The following is a 19,809-nucleotide window of genomic DNA, read 5'->3' as shown; positions in this document are numbered from 1 at the left end:
TATTCACTGAACTATGCCGCTAATGTAGCAGTGCTGGATATACATATTCTTCTTAATGGCTGACACAAATGCCACCTCATGAAGCAGTTGGCAGAGGGCGTTTAGTACAGTGGAGAGCAATCAACCATTGCATGTAGCCCAAACATGCCAGCTTGCTGGCAGGCAAACAGAATCTCAGATCCAGATCTCCGGGAGAGCAGTTAGCTTTTCCTTTTTTTTTTGGGCATTTGTGTATTGTTAAAATATAAGCAATAATACTAGATGAAACTCTGTCTCGCTACATTCAGTACTGCACACAATACTTGACTTGTGTTTTCACAGTTGTATTTTTTTTTGTTATATGCACTAACAGTTTATTTTCATAGTGTCTGAAGCTGTATGTAATAGCCCATCTGCACACTCTTTTTATTCCTGTCATGTTGGATGTTAAGGGGCTAATCCTGCAAGCGCTCTGCCTCCTCAGCTCCCCTTTGTATCACTCCCCTGGGAATGTACAGCAGCTTAAACTGACAGTAACAACACATAACTGCGCAGATAAAGTATATCCAGAAGGTGAAGTACACAGCTCAGTATTGTCTTTGAAAATTAATTTATGAATGAACAAATATATTCATAACACTCGGAAAAAAGATTCCATTAAAGGGAAAAGTGTTTGTGGAATTTGGGGAGACATTATGCCTGCTGTAATTCTAATATTTCCCCCCTAGCCCCAGGCAATTGTGTTATCCTTATGCACCTCCCACTGAAGCTAGTGGGGCAAACTCTCATCCCTTGGAATTGGTGGAATTCTGCCACTGACTTCAGGGGGACAGTCCTTTGTCCCAGGAGGACAGCAAACCACTGTCTGAGGACCAAATCTAGTCTAGTAACTCTATGAAAAGCCTTCTGGCCTTCCTATCTTTTTGTTCCAATTCCAGAGCTGCTTCATTTCAGCTGTGAATGATCTGAGATTCAGAGGAGGCTGATAAGCCTCGTGGAGACAGGAATAACAAAGCTGAAACACTGATTATGTTTCTTTGTAACAGTCCAACACTGAATTAATGGATATTGTCCTATGAAGCTTGCATACACTCTCCTCCTTTCTATTTGTTCACAATGCTTCCTTTCCTTTCTCCTTATCAATCCTTCTCCCTTAATTCTTGCATCTCATCTTTCACTTGTTTTTTGATATTTGTGTGTTGTCTGCTACTGCTCATTAATTAAATAGCAATTTCAAACAGGCCTGTTTGGTTTAAGCAATAAACTACAGCTGAATGACCAGAATTTCAAAGATATCTGTTACCCAGCTATCTAATAAAATCTTTGTGGTGTCTCTCCAAGCAAACGTCTAGGGGTCCAAATTTGTGGTGAGGCAACCACTGTGTGTCCCCAACACTCAGGATCCGTCCAAATGCGGGGAGAGGGGGGCGGCTAAGCTGGCGAGCCCAAGAGGGTTCCTTGGTTGCATCCTTTAAATTCCTGCCACTCAGCAAGCTGTGACACATTCCCCAGTTCTGAACTACCAAACAGAAGGTGCCATATGTGCCTCTCCCTCCTCTCTGTGCTACATGGTGAAAATCATAGATGTGGAGTAACTCTACCACTTCATGTCTGGCTAGGGATGTTCATGATTTGGGCCTTCTATGTCTACGGATCTCTGGCTTACACAGAAATTGCCGGACCCTGCCTTTTATGTGATGACTCCATCCCTAACTCTCCAAGGAAAGCGTGTATCATTGCTTGGCAGCTTGCATTTTTATATGGCAAAGGGGACATATAGGCCAGTTTCACAGTTTTAACTCAGCTTTTAGTTGTGAGTTTCCACTGCATTTTTCACTGATTGTCACTTCTGAATTTCTCTCCATAATGGATTAGCTGCACCTTTGAGGGGTATTTGCTTAGACCAGCTTGTCATAGAAGGCAGGCTTAAGGCTGCAATATAGTCTTTAACATGTTACTTAATAAATGGCACAACCAAACTGGGTGGGGGGGTGGGAACGGATCCAGTGGTCTCTGTTCATATCAGTTAAATTTTGAATAGCAAGATATTAGATAATGAAAACTGCCAAGAGTTTCTTAACTATGGATCTAAACCAAGGTGTTGCTTTAATATTTAGCTTTGGTTGTTTAAATGCTTTTTTCCCCTCAGACTGAAGTTAACAGGTGATGAAAGGCAAATTCTAAATAATAAAGTAACAGTTGTCCCTTATGTTGTACGTCCTAGCAAATAACACCCAGCTTTATGCATTCAGAAAAATAATGGGAAAGTTGACTCTTGTATTCCTATGCTTGGTATCGTAACGTATTTGATTGTTGTAGCTCATCATTAAAATCATGGAAATTGCTTTTAAGACCTTATGTAGCTTAAATTTGAAAAGCAAGATAAGCTTTGAAAGAATGAAACCAGCTCATAAAATCAAAAGGATAACATAATAAATAAAATTCCAGAAACCTGAGCATGTCTACTACAGCTTTGCCCTCCTTCTGACTGTGGTGTTGATGTTGGCAGGCGGTAGGCTGTGATCGACAACTTGGGAGTAATGCCAAGGAAGACAACTGTGGAATCTGTGGAGGAGATGGTTCAACATGCAGACTTGTGAGGGGACAAGCTAAGGCACATGTTTCACCAGAAAAAAGTAGGTTGCAAATTAATCTTATGGTGATTTATCCTTGCTTATGTTTTCTGCTTATATATTAACACACACCTATTGCAAAGTCTGGCCTTTTCACTATATACTTGTTTGCAGTTATCCAAAGCTACTTATTATAAAGTCTGTGCTAGATTAGCTTTTGAAATTCCATGAGGGATACCACACATTAGAGTATAGCTAGGAAAGAATTTGAGATATGCTTTTTCTTTTTCTTTTTTTTTAAAGAGCAATTCAATTTATTCTATCAGGAATATACATCTTATTTTAGAGGGTATCCTCATGTTGCAATATATGTGACACTGTGGCAACATTTTCAAATTATGGAAATGAATGGTCTTATGGAAATTCTTGCAGGTGATTGAAAATGCTTGGTTTTTAAGTTCACTGTTCTTTTTTTAAGCTTCTAAGGTAGTTGTGGTGCAAGTTAACTGCTTGCGTGGTGCAGAACATATAAGGCTTAAAGAATTAGGAGTAAGATTCTGTCTGCTCATTATTGTGTGTTTGAGTCAATCTGTACATTTTGGAGCAGATTCTGCCACACTTACTCATGGTGAGTAGTACCTTACTCTGTGAGTAGTTCTGTTGACCTCAATAACATTGTTTATGGATTAAGGTACTGACCAGAGTGAGTTGTGCACATGTAAAGCTTGCAGGATTGGGCCTGTTTATTTTCTGCCCGGTGACTGGCAAGAGATGATAGGAAAGTGTTCTGCTTCTGATAGCAACGGAGAAGAAAAGATTCTGGTTCTGACGCTAGCAGGAAATGGAATTTGAAGTGGGGAGTTAATGAAATCTGGCCTTACTCAGTTCATGAACATTCTTTGATAGTTGCGGATCTTTAATTTTTGTACTAAATACTTTAAATAGAAAGATTGTAGCTGCAAACTATTTTAATTTAATTTTCTCGTTATTTATTATTTCTTACTGTCTAATGTGCAGTTTACCATTGGTCACTTATTTGTCACATTACAGTTTCATATCAAAACATTATTTAATCACAAAACTAATTTCATTTTTACCATAATATAGGTGCGGTTGGTAGGTACCTCCTGCTATTAAGGTGGCCTGATGCTTCCCATTACAAGACCCTGTTTTTGGTTGCTTATAACTTTGCCAAACTTTAAGCATTAGTGCTGAAATTTTCCATCCCAGATGTCTTCGAAATGCTCTAGTTCCTCTATTCTTTGAAGCAGGGACTTTAGATAAGGCAGAGAGAGGGCTTTTGCATCAGGGATCCCTTTTGCCACCTTTGTGAAAACCCCCCAAATTTGGCACATTTCTAAACCTTCGAAAAATTGCAGTTTGCACATGCTCAGTAGAGAATTCTTTTATTTTTAAAAGCATGGTCCATCCTTTCACAGCAACTAGTGCTAACCTCCTTGTGCACACACCAGTCCCATAGAGCACCTTAGCATGCGCCAACCCAGGGATGCAGCAACACAGAAAGATTTTCTCTATAATTGCTGCTTCCAGGTGCTCCGGGCCAGGGTGGGGCCCTGCTCTGGAACTGAGAGCAGAGAGCCTCTCTCTTGTACTTTTAATGACTCTGTCTTGGGGACAAAAGCCAGACTGGAGGGAGAGAAAGGAGTATAGTGGGACAAGGAGTCTGGTAAAACTGGGACTAGAGAAGGAAAAGAGAAATTCTTCTTGGGTGCTGGGGGGAAGGGGAAGACTGAAAACCTACGAGGGAAATGTGGGGGAACTGGGAGCCAATTGGCTTGTTGTGGGGAGACCAAAGAGATTGGATGAGGGCTGGCGAGTGAGGGAGAGTTTGGAACTGGCTGGACAAGGAGACTGGAACTATGAACTAATGGGAAAAACAGGGCCAGGAGTGTAGGGGAAGAGAGAGATCTGACAAGGAGCGGGGCTGTGTGGGGAGATCTGTGATTGGCTGGGCAAAGAGATTGGGAAAAGGAGCCACAGAGTGTTTGGTGGGGAGACTGAGATTGGATGAAGAGTCTGAGAAGGGAGATGGGGACTGTGAGCTGGCGGATGGGGAGGGGAGAGTTCGATTGGATGAAGAGCTGGGAGTTAAAAACTGGGAATGGCTGGAAAAGGAGATTTGGACTGGGTGTGAGGAGTGGGAGAGCCTAGGAGTCATACAGTGAGCCTGGAGGGGAGGACTAGCACTAGCTGGATAAAGAAACTAGTACGGGGATGAGAAGTCAGAGGAGTGGAGACTGGACAAGGAGACAGATGTGAGGAAGAGACAGGATTGGATCAAGGACAGGTTGGAGAGGATGAGGCAGAAGGAATCAAGCTTGGGGAAAATGGACAGAAGAGGCTGTGCCCCGTAGAGCGCATTCCCCTCCGCAGCCTGGAATGGAAGATTCCTAAGTCTCACCATTCCTCTGCTGTCAGCAAAGATGTGTGAAACCCTCTGGCAAAGTATCTGATCCCCCTCTAATGCTGTTCTACATAGAGCATGATGGCCTGTTGCTGCTATTGGTTGCTTCTTTAGCTCAAGTGGCAGAGGTCTGTGCACTGGATCTAAAGATTCCATTCCTCTGATGACCTATGTAGATATCAGTATGATGCCACATAGGGAATTTTTTTTTCAGTTTGCTTTTTCAAAAACCTAGGAAATTAAACATACAAAAACCATGTTAAAGGAGCATAATTAAGGTTGCAAATTCAAGTTCTCAAAAGTTGGGAAATGCCAGAATTATCAATTTCCTCATGGGAAATTCCTTCAGAGCAGGGTTTGATTAGTGTGCAGCAAATAAGACATGGAACAATGAGGAGAAAACAAAATACCTGAGCACTGTCCATTGTGTGCACTGAGTGAGGCAAGGATCTTGTGGAAAAAATAGTATGTGATGACGTAATTAAACACAGTATCATAGTGCATAGTCAAAATGCTGAATTAAGGAAACATTAATTCTGGCATTTCTTAACTTTTGAGTTCTTGATTCATAGAAAAAAAAAATAATAGGCTTGGAAACCTGGCGTCTCATAATTCATTATGTATTTCACTTAGTAGCTCCCAAAAAATGTTCAGTGCCATTTGACGACCTCTCATTACTTGTTATGCAAAGGTACTTTGTGTTTCTGTAAACTGTTGAATTAAGAAGTGTGTGTGTGTCTGTGTAACATATTTTAGAATGTAAGGCTTATTCATTATGTTATGCATGAGCTGTTTTCTTCTCTTCTTTATTCCCTCCCCAAATGGAGAATGAACCATTAACTCTACAGAGTGGAATCCATCCAATCATTCCTGAACAGCCCATAGTTCTGTGAAAGAAGAACAGTCTACTATTTTCTCTTCATGGGAGTTCAGTTGGTTGGTTGGGTTGGGATTACTTTAGGACTTACGAGACTTGTTTGCTTTCCTGATCTGTCTTGGCTTGTGTAGGAAAGCTCCGGTTTATGGACATTGGCTGTCCCACTTTGTATTGTGCATTTCTTCTCCCTGAGATCCATTTGCCTGATGGACCACTAATTGCATGTCTTTATTCATAAAAATCAGTGAAAGAGTTTTGTTGATTTAAGTGACAGCCTGAGTCGTTCTATTCCAAATTTTAACTGGAAAAAATTCTTACTGCTAAGCTAAAATTCCTTAAAAAAGGTTGATGATACTTCTGATAGATCTAAAACAAAATTTGATCTCAAACTCAACAGTCTTTGTCCTGTTTTTAAATGTACCTCTGTGTTGTATAGTGCAGTAACTTAGTATATAGTAAGTAATTTCATTTGTTGTCTTAGGCAATGAGGTCAGTGCAAGCAGACCCCTGTGTCAATTAAATTCACCATAGGATCCGCCTATGCAGAGTTCATTGCAGGATCAGAGCCTGAGCTATTATGCCAAACTAACTAGTCACTTGCCATAGAATACAAGAAAGAAAGAATGCCACATAGCCCCACCGTTTTATGTTATTTGAGTACGATTTATGTTGTGTATTTATTTTTAGATCAGTTTTTAATAATAATAATGAATAATCTCAAAGTGAAGGTTATATCACAGGATAATAATATGACAATTCATTTTCATTCAGATCAGAGTTCTTTATTTCTGTATCATTTCTAATACTGCACTGATGGGTTATTATCAAACATTTAAAAATAGCAATAAAAAGAATACTGAATATTAACCTGTTTTTGAATTAAGAGCTACACCAAAAGTTGTCTGCCTTTGCTGGATATTTGATACATTGCTTGAACTGAAAATGAAGGGCCAAATCATGATTAGCTCTTGTGAGTGGTTCCACATAAGTGGATGGCACTACTTATGTGAGTAAGCTGAGCAGGATGTGGTCTAGAAAATAAGTCAAATGGGGGGAAGCAAATGCGTCTATATTTGTCCAGCTTGCCTCTGTAAAGACGTGCCATGTACTCTAGTGGTAATCAGACACAATAAGAACTGTGCAGAAGCCATCATATAACTTGCTCAGTTAATTTAATGGCCTTACTGCCCCTGAAAAGTGAAGCGTGATCCAAGGTGAAGCATGATCCATCACTTAGAATACAGGGGTGAGAACCGGGATTGATAAATTGGACACCTCCCAGCAACAACTTGTATTAAGAGAAAATTGTTAGGAGAGTATTGGGTTTTGGTGTATTTTATTGCAATGGGAATGGATAGGAAGCTCTTACACAACTGTTAATTTAGGTTATGGTGACTGGATTATACCCTGCCACAAAGAGATCATTTTTCTACTCATCTTTGGTTTTGATTTTGGTTAAGATAATGGTGCCCCAACATGCTATACCAAGGTCCCAAATGGTGTTGCTCATGAATCCCTTCCTGACTTATTTTGCAGAATTACTTTCCCTCTCCAGCTGACCTGATATGGCAATGAAGTCGGGAGAGGTTTTCTAAATTGCTTGGCTGCTTAAACGGTAATGATAGGAGTATGAGGGATTTTGCTGCCTGTTTTGATCTAACATGTTTCCTTTCTCTATTTGGGGCAGGGGAGGAGAGGGAAGACAGGATCTCTGAAGCAGGGAAGCAGTCTCATAGGCTGTGAGCTGCGGACAGCTGCTTCTCTGCCTTTGAGATCCTATATTTAGAGCCCTGTGCAAATAGAAAATTTGTATCTGCATCCAATCTGCGATCTACAAAAATGGTCTGCAGATGCAGATATCTGTGGAGATAAAGCGGATAGCCACCGATTTGCAGGGTTCTATGGATGTGCGTTGCAATAAGATGCTTAATATTCATATTGTCCAGCTATTTAAATAAGACCCCCCCCCTAAACAAACAAGATAGAGTCTAGTAAAAAAAACCACACGCGTTTTCATTTGTTAAATTTATCAGGTTCTGATAAGCAATGATAGAAGAAATAAACCTTTGATATTTGTTTCTCTCAAATTTTGTTTGCAGTGTGCTTAGCCAAACCACTTAATCTTCCAATTGCTCATGCATATGTACCTGTTGTTGAGAGGTAATGTGTTCGTAGTATTTAGAGTCAAGACACTGGGTTTTTTTCCTGTCTCTACCAGTGATTTGCCGTGTAACTTGGAGAAGTATCTTAACCGCTCTGTGCCTTAGTTTACCTATCTGTGTAAAATGGGATTAATAGTTACCTAATTATTGTAAAATGCTATATAAATGTAATAGACTATACAGATGTACAACAGGAGAGATTGCAGAAGTAGTCAATATTCTCCCATACACAATAGACAGCCAGTTCCAGTTTTGCTCATGATTCATGCCTTACTTGGTGTGGAGTCATTGCCAATGACATTAGTGCTTCCATTCAGGAGTTCACAGGAATTATGGAATCTCATTTATCTAGTGTCCTTTATAGGAAAATATTTTTAATAATTTCAGCAACTATTCCGCTGTCTAGTCATTGTACAAGGGTAGCATGAAAATCATCTGGGTCTTTGCCTGGGTGTTTGACTCAAAGTCTGTACCCTAACAAGTATCCTAAAACTACAATGACTTTAGCTTTATGCAGCAGGCTGTGCAAATATAACAGTAGTCCTAAATGTTGGTGTGATCCTGTCATTTATCTAATTTTACCCCATCCCCTTTTCTTGGACATCTCTGGGGATTCTGCTTGGAGATCAGACATTAGCTTAGCATAAGTGGCAGCAGCTGATATTTCATTGTGTTCAATGATACAGCAATGGTCTCAGCTATTGCTTCCTAATGATTCATTATCCTTTTTATTTTATAAAATTTGCCATGAATGTTTCAATATTAAGGCTTGTTAGTTAGTGCAAAAAAGTTAGGTTGTGATTTTAAAGTCCAATATCTACTCCTCACGAAGTCCCCGTGTTGACACTCTTTTATTCTGCACTAAGAGAGCCTTTTTGCAGTTTAGCTTAATGCATTTTAAAGTGGATTAGGCAAAATGGCATAACCATAAAATCATTTTTAGTGTGGAATAAGCATGTCCACATAGGGAGTTAGTGCAGTATAGCTATTGTGCTTTAAATTTACAATGCTAACTTCCCCTGTAGACAAGCCTTTAGTGAGTTCACTTTTCCACTCAGAATGTACTTAACTTTTAACTCTACTGAACAGGACCAACTTAAATTGAGCAGCTTTACTACATTGTATCATGCTGTCCTCTCTGTGCCCCAGTCTTGAAGTTTGTAGTAAGAGTGTTTCATGCAACTCCCTTTGAAAAGCATTCCAGGAAAGCCTGAACGTTCTAGGAGCCTTTTGTAAGTCTGCTTTATAATTAGACAGGAGAGAGTCTACCTTGTTCCATCACATATATTGAGAAGCTGATGAAGATAAAGATGTATTTTAGGTTTTCACTTATATTTGCAAGTGACTTTTAATAATTTCAGCAACTATTCAACTGTCTAGTTACTGTCCAAGGGTAGCATGAGAATCATTTGGGTCTTTACCTGGATGTTTGACTCAAAGTATGTACCCTAATAAGTAGCCTAAAACTACAATAATTTCAGCTTTCTGTAGCTGGCTGTGCAAATATAACAGCAGTTCTAAGGAGAATGGGGCTTTGAGGGGGCTCAGGAATGTGGCTCCCCCATTTTCAGTCCCAGGAATCTGGGAATGATTTTACCCTCACTGGGGTTCTCTCTCTGAAATCCAATGTCCAAATTCCTATAGGATCATCTAAAATTGAAGTGATCCAATATGCTGAAAAGTAAGTGCCAAATGTATTAAGTGCATCTGAATGTTGTGTGTGTTTGAGATATTTGACAGAGGATAGTGACCAGTCCTTGAGCTAGGTGGAATATTACTCCAACCCAGCAAGATGCAGAATAATGACGACTTTAAAAAACCAGGAGTCTGTAAAATAAGCAGCATCGGGAGAGAGACACAAGATGCTTGTCATGTGTGCCTTGGTTTTCAATGGGAACGGTACTGCCCTAATGCCAGGCTTTTCTCTCCAGCTTTTTTGCATGGCAGTGTTATGATTTTTGGCTCATTTGATTTTCAGCTATAGATAAAAGTTAACAATTAACCTTCAAAGATACAGAAATAGTATAAAAATGGTTTTGGAATCTCTAAGTACAGAACCTGGAGTAGCTGCTTCCTCTTAAATTTTTATAGGCGTTTGTATGCTTTTAACAGTCCAAGTCCCATTGATTTAATGGGAATTGTGCCACTTAAAAGCTGCTGTGCACCACTTTGGAAATACAAGGCTCGTGTTCCAATAAGCATTTAGAGTATTATTTTCTAGTGAAAACCAGAGACCTTTAAATCTTTAGATTTGGGGCCAGATCCTGGCTCATGCTAAGTCCTCTTTGCACTGATATAAAGCTCTCCTAAAGGCAGAGGGTAACCAAGGATTCCTCCAGCATGGGGAGTCCTCAGCTGGTACTGAGCTAGCTATGCTAGCTCTGTGCCGTCCTCTTTCCATTTCCTCTCATCCCCACCATTATTAATAATATTACTGTAGTGCCTAGGAGCCCTAGTCATGAACCAGGGCTCCATTGTGCTACGTGCTGTATCAAGCCAGAACACGAAAGATGGTCCTGGACCTAAAGAGCTTACAATTGAAGTCCAGACGCCTGCACCACGGTGCCTTGCCAGCATTATTGTCCATGATCATAATATGAATTGGGAAACCAATTATGAATTGCCCATTTCTAGGGGGCCTTCCCTGATTAATTCATTGTTGGCTGGATACAGGGCAACCACTACTGTAGGAAGGCTTCCAACACCAGGAAAAGCAGCCCTGTTTGTGCATTCAAGCATTACATTTGGCCCAATGATAGCCATGTGTAGCTCAGGGAAGCAATGGAGGATCAGCATCATGGTCTTTCTTTTCATTCACCACAGAAGTATTGATTGTCCTTGCTGCTTATCCTGAAATATGTCTCTGTTACTGGTAAGAGTGATTGCCTGTGTTTCTGAATGCCGTCTCAGCTCATTATTGCCTCTGTGAGTGTCCCATTGTCAAACTCCTCAGTAGTTCTGTAGCAGCTGGAAATATTGTTCTGAGCAATAGTAGTGGCTGGTCTGGTCCAGACACATTGCTGTGTATGCCCACTTTGTCTCCCATGAGGCAAGCAAAATCCTGTTGTGGTGCCAGCCTTACCAAATAGCAAACTTAACACCCCCTCCAGACCTTGGGGCTATCCCAGGGAACATTGCAGTGAGTGTGGAATATGCCAGTGGTTCTGCTGAAGGAATCTGAAATGGGAGCTTTCAGGACTAGTTGCACAGAGTAGCGAGGTGGGGGAAAACAGCAGAATGCCGCTGTCATAGGGTGACCTCGCTTGGAGCAGGCTGCGGCATGACAAGTGTGCCTGTCTCAGTTTCCCCTTTCCACGGCCTGTGCAAAGGAACATTGTTTCTTTGTGTGTGATACAAAGTCCACCTCTGGGCATAATTTATTCACGTACACAAGGGCAGTACTTCCCCCAAACCTTGTAGTAAAACCAACTTCTAGTAGCCACAGTAAAGAAACCTTCACAGTGTTTTCCCTGTTCATCTCTCCAGAGACATCACCAGCAAGGCACCTGCCCTAGCATCAGTAGCAACGCTTGCTCCCAGTTCCTTGGACTCCTGATCCAGGGCCCCCCTCTCTAGGCCTCCCTGACTGAGATTGACCAACTTCCTGCTGCCCTTCGCGCACGTCTTCAGGCCTCCCCATCCCGCATTGTGCCATTCCCCCAGACCTCCCTGCCTGGGATTCACACCCTGGCTCCGGGAATCCACCCTCCTGCAACAACCCTCTTGCTTCCAGGGTTGGCTTCTTGACCAACCTGGATCTTCCCCTTTACCCTGGGGCCACTGCCCAAGCCTACCTCCCTCAAGGCTCCCCAGCTTTGGACAGTTTTTACCAACAGCTTCCTCCATGCTCCTCACCGGCAGCTCAGTTATAAGCTCTGCTTCCAAACTCAGCTCCCTCCCAAGTAACTCCTGGCAGCTCTTCCTTGCTGCTTCTCTCTCCTTTGGTTCTCAGGCACCTCTGACCTTCCCCTTCCTGGTTCACTCAGGCTGTCACTTGCTAGGTCATCCACTAACCAGGTAGCCTCCTTTCTAGGGCCCACAGGCCTTCTTTTAAGCCCCAGTTTGGATCAGTTGACCAGTCACAAGTGCACTGGCCTCTTCCTTCTTAGGGCCAGTGTCACCCTGTGACTGGCCTTTGTCCATCTTAAAAGGCCAGTGTTACAATCACCCCTCCCACACAACCCTACACATTTGTCACTTTGGGCCCAGTCTGTGAAATGCCCTCAAAGTCACACTAAAACCAATGGCTCAGGGTGTTCAGTGCTTTCCAGGAAGAAGCCCGTACGAGAGGCTGTTTGCCCTAACCATGATCTATTTGGCTTATAAGGAGGGATAGAGCCATTGATTAAGTGGGTTCAGACAGGCCCCCAGAAACCTGTTTTGTCTCTAATGCAGGAGGGCACTTATAATTTATTTATTATTTGTATTATTGTAATGCCTAGTCCTAAATTCAGCAGTAATTTCATTGCACTTAAAGATATACTTGTTCATTACCTTTTGGTTATTGGAATTCAGCTGATGAAAAACCAAGAAGCAAAGAGATATTAAGTGGTTGAGTAGTTAATGTGTTTTCCAGGGCTCCTTAGCTGATGGAATATCTAAATATGAAATTAATAAAGATCATATTTCATTATGTTCAAAATATTTTGTTATATTTAAATGACCTTCCTAGAGATTGGAAATATAAAAACTGTAATGTAAGAAGGTGTTTATTTCAGAAGAAAAGAATTGCAGTGTTTGCTTGAAGTATCCTGAACATTTGGCAGCATTTAATACTTATGCTAAGGAAAGGTAAACCAGAAGCTGATAATTTAGAATCTACTGTAAAAAGGCCTGCTTTAGCATGGAAAGAAAAAAATTTTCAACTATTTTTAGTTAAAAATTATACACCAAATATTCTCAAAATACTGTATGAATATTTTGGGAGCAAGGTATCACTAAATTTCAGTTAATAAGTTACCAATATTTTCTTGAACCCACTATAGTGAAATCCACCTAAACTAACACATAGCATAAGGATAGACATATCTAAAGAATCAAGTGATTGAATATGAGACTTTACTGTTCCTATGGGTATTTGGCAATACAAGGGTGGTTTGCTGGGAGAAATGTAAAATGTGTTTTTCCTACATTATGTTTGTGGTTTTGTGATTACTTTGCAGGATTTGTTCTTCTTTTGCACTGCCGGTGAAAAGAAAGAAAAGTATTTTGGGGTTGTTTTTTTTTCAGACTCTCAATGGGAAGACAGTGGGCTAGGAAACCTTATCTGATTTTTACCATTCCTTCAGTCTCTGCTACATTATTTTTAGCTTTCTGAGGGCCTGATGCTGTTTACATTGAATCAAATGGCAAAGTTCCTGTTAAATTAAATGAAAGTTGGATTAGTTTTATCTTTCATCTGTCCCACTACATTTCTTCATGCACTTCTGATGTAGTAACCTACTTCAGGGCAATCTAATAGGATTTGGTTGTTACTGTAGATAATCTAAAGGACAGATTAACCTGTGTGGGATATGCCTGCAAAGAGGATCCCTATGTAGATATTGGCCAATGTGGCTGATGTGTGCAGAAGTGGGTTTGTGGCTTTATGATTTTTGGGTTGGGACATGATGAATGTGGGAAGGGGCAGAGTCAAGAGGCTGTCAGGTCTCTGTGGCATCATCTGCTTCCAAAACCTATAGGAATTTACAACTCAGGACAAGGCTGATCTCATTTGCATGTTGAATCCACCCCCTTCTGAGAGTGCGGCACATGATGGAGTGGAGATAGCCCTGTATCCAGAATCAGAGGCCTGTAAGTTTCTCCATTGACTTGCCATTGAATCCTGTGTAAGTCACAGGTTGCCCATCTATGAAATAGAGGCAATAATATCCACCCAACTTTGTAAAGCACTCCGAGATCTACAGATAAAAATAGCTGTATATGTGTTAAGTATGATTATTGTTAAGGGATATTTCAGGCAAGCAAAACCTTTTTTTGTTGGATTGTCCTGTTTGGGGCTGGTTTAGTTTATAGTTTTAACTTGGGACTGTTCCTGGAAGGAATGATCTTACATTGTAATTTACAAGCAGACCTTGTTATAATTTGCTCTTAACTGGTCTGTAATTGGTTAAGGGTTAGTGTTATGTGGATGATTTATTTCCTGTAAATCCTGCCACTTATTAAAGTTGTGACCCTGCTCTAGGAAATGAGATGTGGGCAAAATGAAACTGAACAGCTGTGGTGGGGGGTGACACCGGTTGCAAGGGGAAACATTACTTAGCAGATCCCTTAAGTCTGTACAATGATTAGGAAATAAAACTAGGACAACAAAGTATAAATATGCTACTAATGTACTACTGATATTTTAGTTGTTTTCGTTAATAGAAAATAATTTACCAATAGCAAGAAAGATTTACAAGTCCACATGTAGGTCTTAATAGCTGCATAGTTTAGCAAATAGACTTAATACTTAATAAAATAACATATGATCATTCTTAATAGAAAAATTGTGGAACCTGTTAAATATTTCCTGAGACACATTTGACAGTTTTCAGTCTAGTTACACGATATGATAATTCCCTTGTGCAAGATCATTTCTAAAACAGTTTCTTAATATTCCTAGGGGAAGAAACTGTGATTGCTGTACCTCATGGGAGCCGCAGTGTGCGACTTACACTGAAAGGACCAGCGCATCTTGGTATGAGCAGTTTTATGTATTATTAATAGACACGGAATAAAACCAGAACCTTTTATCTGAGTGCATCCAAACTTCAGGCGTTTGGACAAGATCAAAGCCTTGATTCCTCTTCCCATTTTTAATTTTCAACCCAAACTGTTCTTACAGATCAACAACATTACATTGAATTTGGCTTGTTTTCAAAAAAGCCTGTTTAAAAATCACAATGGTATGAATGTATGTGTAGTTATGGATTCTTTATGATGCTGAACTGTACAAGAATTCTTGTGTAGAATATTTCAAATAAAGTACACTGTTCATAAGACTCGGAAAAATTTCCACCAAAACTATGGTCAGTGGGGGACTGAATGGGTTTTAGATCAACAACACTTATATACACCAGTGATAGGCACTACTTACAAATCTTTGAGAGAAAGAAGACTGGTAATGCAGTCAATGGTAGAGCCCAAGTCAACAGTTCAAATCCAGCAAAGGCTGATAGTGACCCAAAATGGGTACCCTCTGCTGTTCACTGGCCTATGTGAAATGAGTAATGTGGTCTCAGTTTAGTTCCCCGTGGATATGTATTACAAAACCTACCATTCTTACAACTGGGATTAATAGGTACCTCTCTTGGCAGTCTCTGCATAGAGGCCAAAAAATGACTGACTGTGGGGATCTGAGGGATTGATCATGCAAAAGGTGTGGAGCACTCTGCCTTTGAGTCAGCAAAGCACTTATGCACATGCTTAACCCTGAATGTCTGAATAGTCCCACAGAAATGAACCCCTAAAACTGCTACGCAGCAAAATAAATAAATAAATGAAAAAACAAAGTCTGAGCAAAGTTAAAGAATGCAAACAAAACGAAGTAACCTGCAAAAAGCCTTGGCTGGAACAAAGCCAAAGGAGGCTCCACATGGCCCCTGTGCTGGGTTAAATCCTGGGAAATGGGAAATGCTGGCCAGTGTGTGCCAGAGACTCCCAGGGAAAGGAACTACCTTTTGTCCCTTGGTGAGCGTCTCCCTCCCTTGCTGCTGAGACTGTCCCTCTTTCACCACCGGCCTCAACAAGTTCCTCCATCAGTTTATGCAGGTGGGTGGCACTTCTTCTCTAGTTATTTGTTAGCTGTGTAAAATCTTTATTTATTTTTCTCACCTTTCCTAATGTATTTGGTGCCTTTGTGAAGCATTTATTTCCAAATTTGTGGTTAATGCTCAGAATTAATTTCCTTATTTATGAGCAGTTTTTCCATATATACTTTATTTAAATGGAGAATATGAACATCCGCACAGGCCATGAAATACACTTTTTAATCTGATATTTCAAACAATATTTTATTAGTGAAATTAAAATATTTTAGGGTTATTAGTCTGAATCATGATAATAAAAAGGACTTCTATTGCTCTGAGAAGTGTAAATAGCAAGAATGACACATACTTTGCCTTAAATTAATATGTGATTGAAAGTTGCTCAGTGTATTGTGCATTTGTTCTAAGACAATGTCATCATGATTTCATTAAGAAGAAGAAATTGAATGATATTAGGTTTAAATTTACAGCTGAGAACATTAATGTAACCCCTGACTGTAGAGTGTTGATGTTGTAAAGGTCACTTAATGACAGGGCCATATGCTACTCTGTTATTCTCATGTAACTCCATTGACTTCAGTTGGAGTGTGTTGGCATATCTAGGGGCAGAATTTTAGGAAGACTTTTTTAAAACACCAGACACCGTTCTGGCTGTTAAAGAAGCTGTTAAAAAAAAGCCTTTGTTGGCTAGTTTTAGGGTAGATATTCTCTCTCTCTCCCCATCTTAGAGTTTCATACTGCCACGCGTGTCGGTGTATCTGAGTGCCTTCTATGTAAAATCAGTAGCAGGAGCCATGTTTCTAGTGGACTTCATGGAGTCTTGGTACTTCTCCCTTTATGGAGACAGAACTCTGTTTGGGGTACATTTTTTGCAGGGGAGGAGAAAGAGAATTGTGAGAGGTTTGGGAGAAAGGGGGTTTTGAATTTTGCAGCATTTCATTAAGATGATCAAATGATCAGACTTTGGATTTGCCTGATTTCCACTGAAGATAGTTCTACAGATCTCCTTGACAGAGAATGCTTTGTCTCATCTTTCACACGTTTCATCCTGGTCTTTATGATCTGCATTGTCCCAAAGAAATGCAGCTGTCATGGTGATTCATAGATCAAAGTTTGGTCTGTCATGTAGCAGGTAGTAAATTATAAACAAAAGAGAGCTCCACAAAATTGGTTTTCTGTCAGTATCTAAGCATGTTGGAAAGAAAAAAAAATTTGTTCATTTTATGGACAGTTTAAGATGTATGACGTATTACTAAGTAATCAGGAGGGGGCTCCATTATGCTAGTCTTGTTACTAACACATAAGAAACCCTAGTCTCTGTCCCAGAGAACTTAACAGTTCTCATTACCTCGCCCTTAAGTGCCTGGGTTTGTGAATAATGCAACAGGCAACAACATTTTCTCTTTGCACCTAATTGATTTATGAAACAAAGAGTTTTGTTTTGTTTTGGAATAAATTATGAGTTTTCTAATAGTTGTTTTAAGAGCTTTAGAATCAAAAGAAAGACAGTGAGTCCTCTGAAAATAATCCCCCTGCAGAAGAAACAGGAAAACCAGAAGCTAATATTTTTACAAGTGGCTAATGCTAGATAACTGAGTTCATGAACTTTAGGAGAGTGAGTTTAACTAGGAGAAACTGAAAGAGGCTGTATTTTTCCCCCTTATGTGGATTTCTACTTTAGTCGATGCTACTTGCATTAGTTGAGCTATTAAGTATTTAGCCATACAGACAAATACTGTTTTTGTTCTTGGCCAATATTAGAAAAAGTATGCAGTTTATAATTGGAAAAGAATAGTTGCTTTTATTTCAGGGGCCCATTTTCCCCTACATGAGAATAACCTATGCAGGGGAGAGGAAACTCCATGAATTTAACATGTAGCATTTTCTGCACATTCTTACATTGGGAATGGGACAACCATCACCTTGGGATTTCCCCTCGTTGAACCCACATATTCCCTCTATATCTCTGCAGATGATGGGAGATCCACACAGGGTTTCCTCATGAATGTCCCAAGTCACTACAATGCTGCCTCTGGAAGCATAGGGATCCGTTTTTCCAGTGGATCTTTCAACCACAGCTAGCCCCATGAATTCCCCTCTGAAAAGAGAGGTTCTACCCTGTGAAAGGGAAAATAGCATAAGACAGTATAGCCCTCAGTCCTTAGCACAGTTGATACCCTTTAAGGCACCGGAACAGGTTAACTCAGCCTTAGCCTGAGGCTGCACAAACTTGGTCTGCTTTCCTCAAGGGTTTGTCAGGGAGAGAATCTGGAGGAGCCCCGCTGGGTCCCCCCATCCCTTCTGACTCTGCAAATTTGGAACACTCCAGCACCCCAGAGCCCCCCGAAAGGCTTTCGTGTGTCAGGGCTGGGGGAGTGATCTCTGGAGGTATAGCTTCCCACTTCTGCAGGAGCACAGGGCTTGGAGTTCTTTTGAGTTCTGAGTGAGTGTTTGGCAAACTCTTTTCCTACCATTATCTGTGAGTCAGGCTGTGAACTCCTTTCTCAATGAGCAGTTACTTACTGCATTGAAATCAGTGGGAGCACTTGTGCAGGTAACTGCTCTCCAATAGGAATAAGGGGTTCATAGTCCAGGTCTATGTGAGTAGTAACTTTATGTACATACACACAACTCTCTAGATGTGAGTGGTAAATGTAGGGTTATTCTAAATATTTTTTTTTCAGAGAGCCATTTGCTGAAGCCCCCGGAAGGTTATTTGTACATATTTCCAGATGCTGAGATGGTAGCCTGGAAAAAAAGAAAAAAGAAATCCAACCCTCAGAGAATTACCTACATATTTTCAGAAGTAACTTTATAAAATTACATGTCAGTTGTTTGATTTTGCTCTGTATGGGAAGCTTATGATGACAGGCAGTGGCTTAGGCTGAGTGAGAATATACTGCAGCAAAGGTTATCTATTGTGCTGTGGAACAGTTCTTCATCGCACTATGTGACACATTTCCTTGGAAAATCTGAGTAGCTGGTTCTAAGTTCAACAGAGACCTCCCCCTGAAATACAGACTGTCTCTGCACAGCTGTATCTTACAAATTGTTAAACACATTAAATTCCTCCCTGGTGTAGCTCTGTAGACTTTAATTACATTTGCTGGCATTGCACCAGGGATGAATTTGACCCACTGTATTTTCAGATTGTCAGTTCCTAGCCAGTATTCTCAGTTTGATCTTTTTAGTAAATTGTGTTTAATTACTTTATTAAGAAAAGCTTAGAGACTGGAAATGTTAACATATTGGTTTGGCTCAGCTCCCTGGATGGATTAACCTTCAAATCTCGTGCACCCTTCTCTAATACTCAGGTGTCTTGCTTCATGCTCTTACAGGGTTAAATCCTGAGAGGTTCTAAACACACCCACAGTTCCCCTTGACTAGGTCTGGAGTTGCAAGTACTCAGCAATTTCCCTTTATGAATTTCTCTATTGTAGCCATGTACTCTGTTCCTGAAAAATAAAAAGGGGCACTGAAGTTGGCTAAGAAGTAAAATTATCTGCTGTCCATAAATAGTTTTTGTCTTTTTCTTAGAAGAAGTGAACCTCAAAATGTGCCAGTATCTCCGAAGTCTGTGGCACACAAAGTCTTTTCATGAAATTGTAGGAAAAAATACTCAACTAAAAATAATAGAAGGGAAAAGACATGAGAGAGAAACTAAAATAAGAGTTAAAGTACTATAAAATATGTGTTCATCTCTCTGGTTATTTCTTATCTGTTCCTGGTTGTAATTGCTTCAAAAATGGGCCACTTTGATTTCTGATTGCTTTTTGATGCTCTCAACGAATTATATTTGGCGCCATGCTAGATTTTCAACCCATGACCATGCTGGAATTATCTTTTGGAGGAGTTCCTTTTACTGAAATTTCTCTCAAAGCATGTTCAGGATCCTCTCATTGTTCTATCCATTAGAAGAATAGAAGACATTGTTTAGAAAGCATTTGTTGGGCACTGGTTTGATTAATACAGATTTTATATAGGTGGGTTTTTTTGTTTTTGTTTGTTTGTTTGTTTGTTTTTTACAGTTTTACCCCTGTAGTTG

At 40.3% G+C, this 19,809-nt stretch overlaps 1 protein-coding gene across 5 annotated transcripts in view; it reads left to right on the top strand.

Annotated features, from left to right (window-relative positions):
- ADAMTSL3 (ADAMTS like 3) overlaps positions 1-19,809 on the top strand; it is a 237,862-nt gene that overhangs the window by 143,743 nt on the left and 74,310 nt on the right. For all 5 annotated transcript variants that reach the window (XM_067555726.1, XM_067555728.1, XM_067555724.1 and 2 more), the window contains 2 exons: positions 2,489-2,615; positions 14,621-14,695. In XM_067555726.1, coding sequence (XP_067411827.1) covers positions 2,489-2,615; positions 14,621-14,695 — 202 coding nt within the window. The remainder of the gene's footprint in view (positions 1-2,488; positions 2,616-14,620; positions 14,696-19,809) is intronic.

This window comes from Emydura macquarii, unplaced genomic scaffold (assembly GCF_026122565.2).
Source record: "Emydura macquarii macquarii isolate MOO-44397 ecotype Brisbane River unplaced genomic scaffold, CSIRO-AGI_Emac_v2 contig_1644, whole genome shotgun sequence".
Lineage (NCBI taxonomy): Eukaryota > Metazoa > Chordata > Testudines > Chelidae > Emydura > Emydura macquarii.
This window is presented reverse-complemented; position numbering and strand designations above follow the sequence as displayed.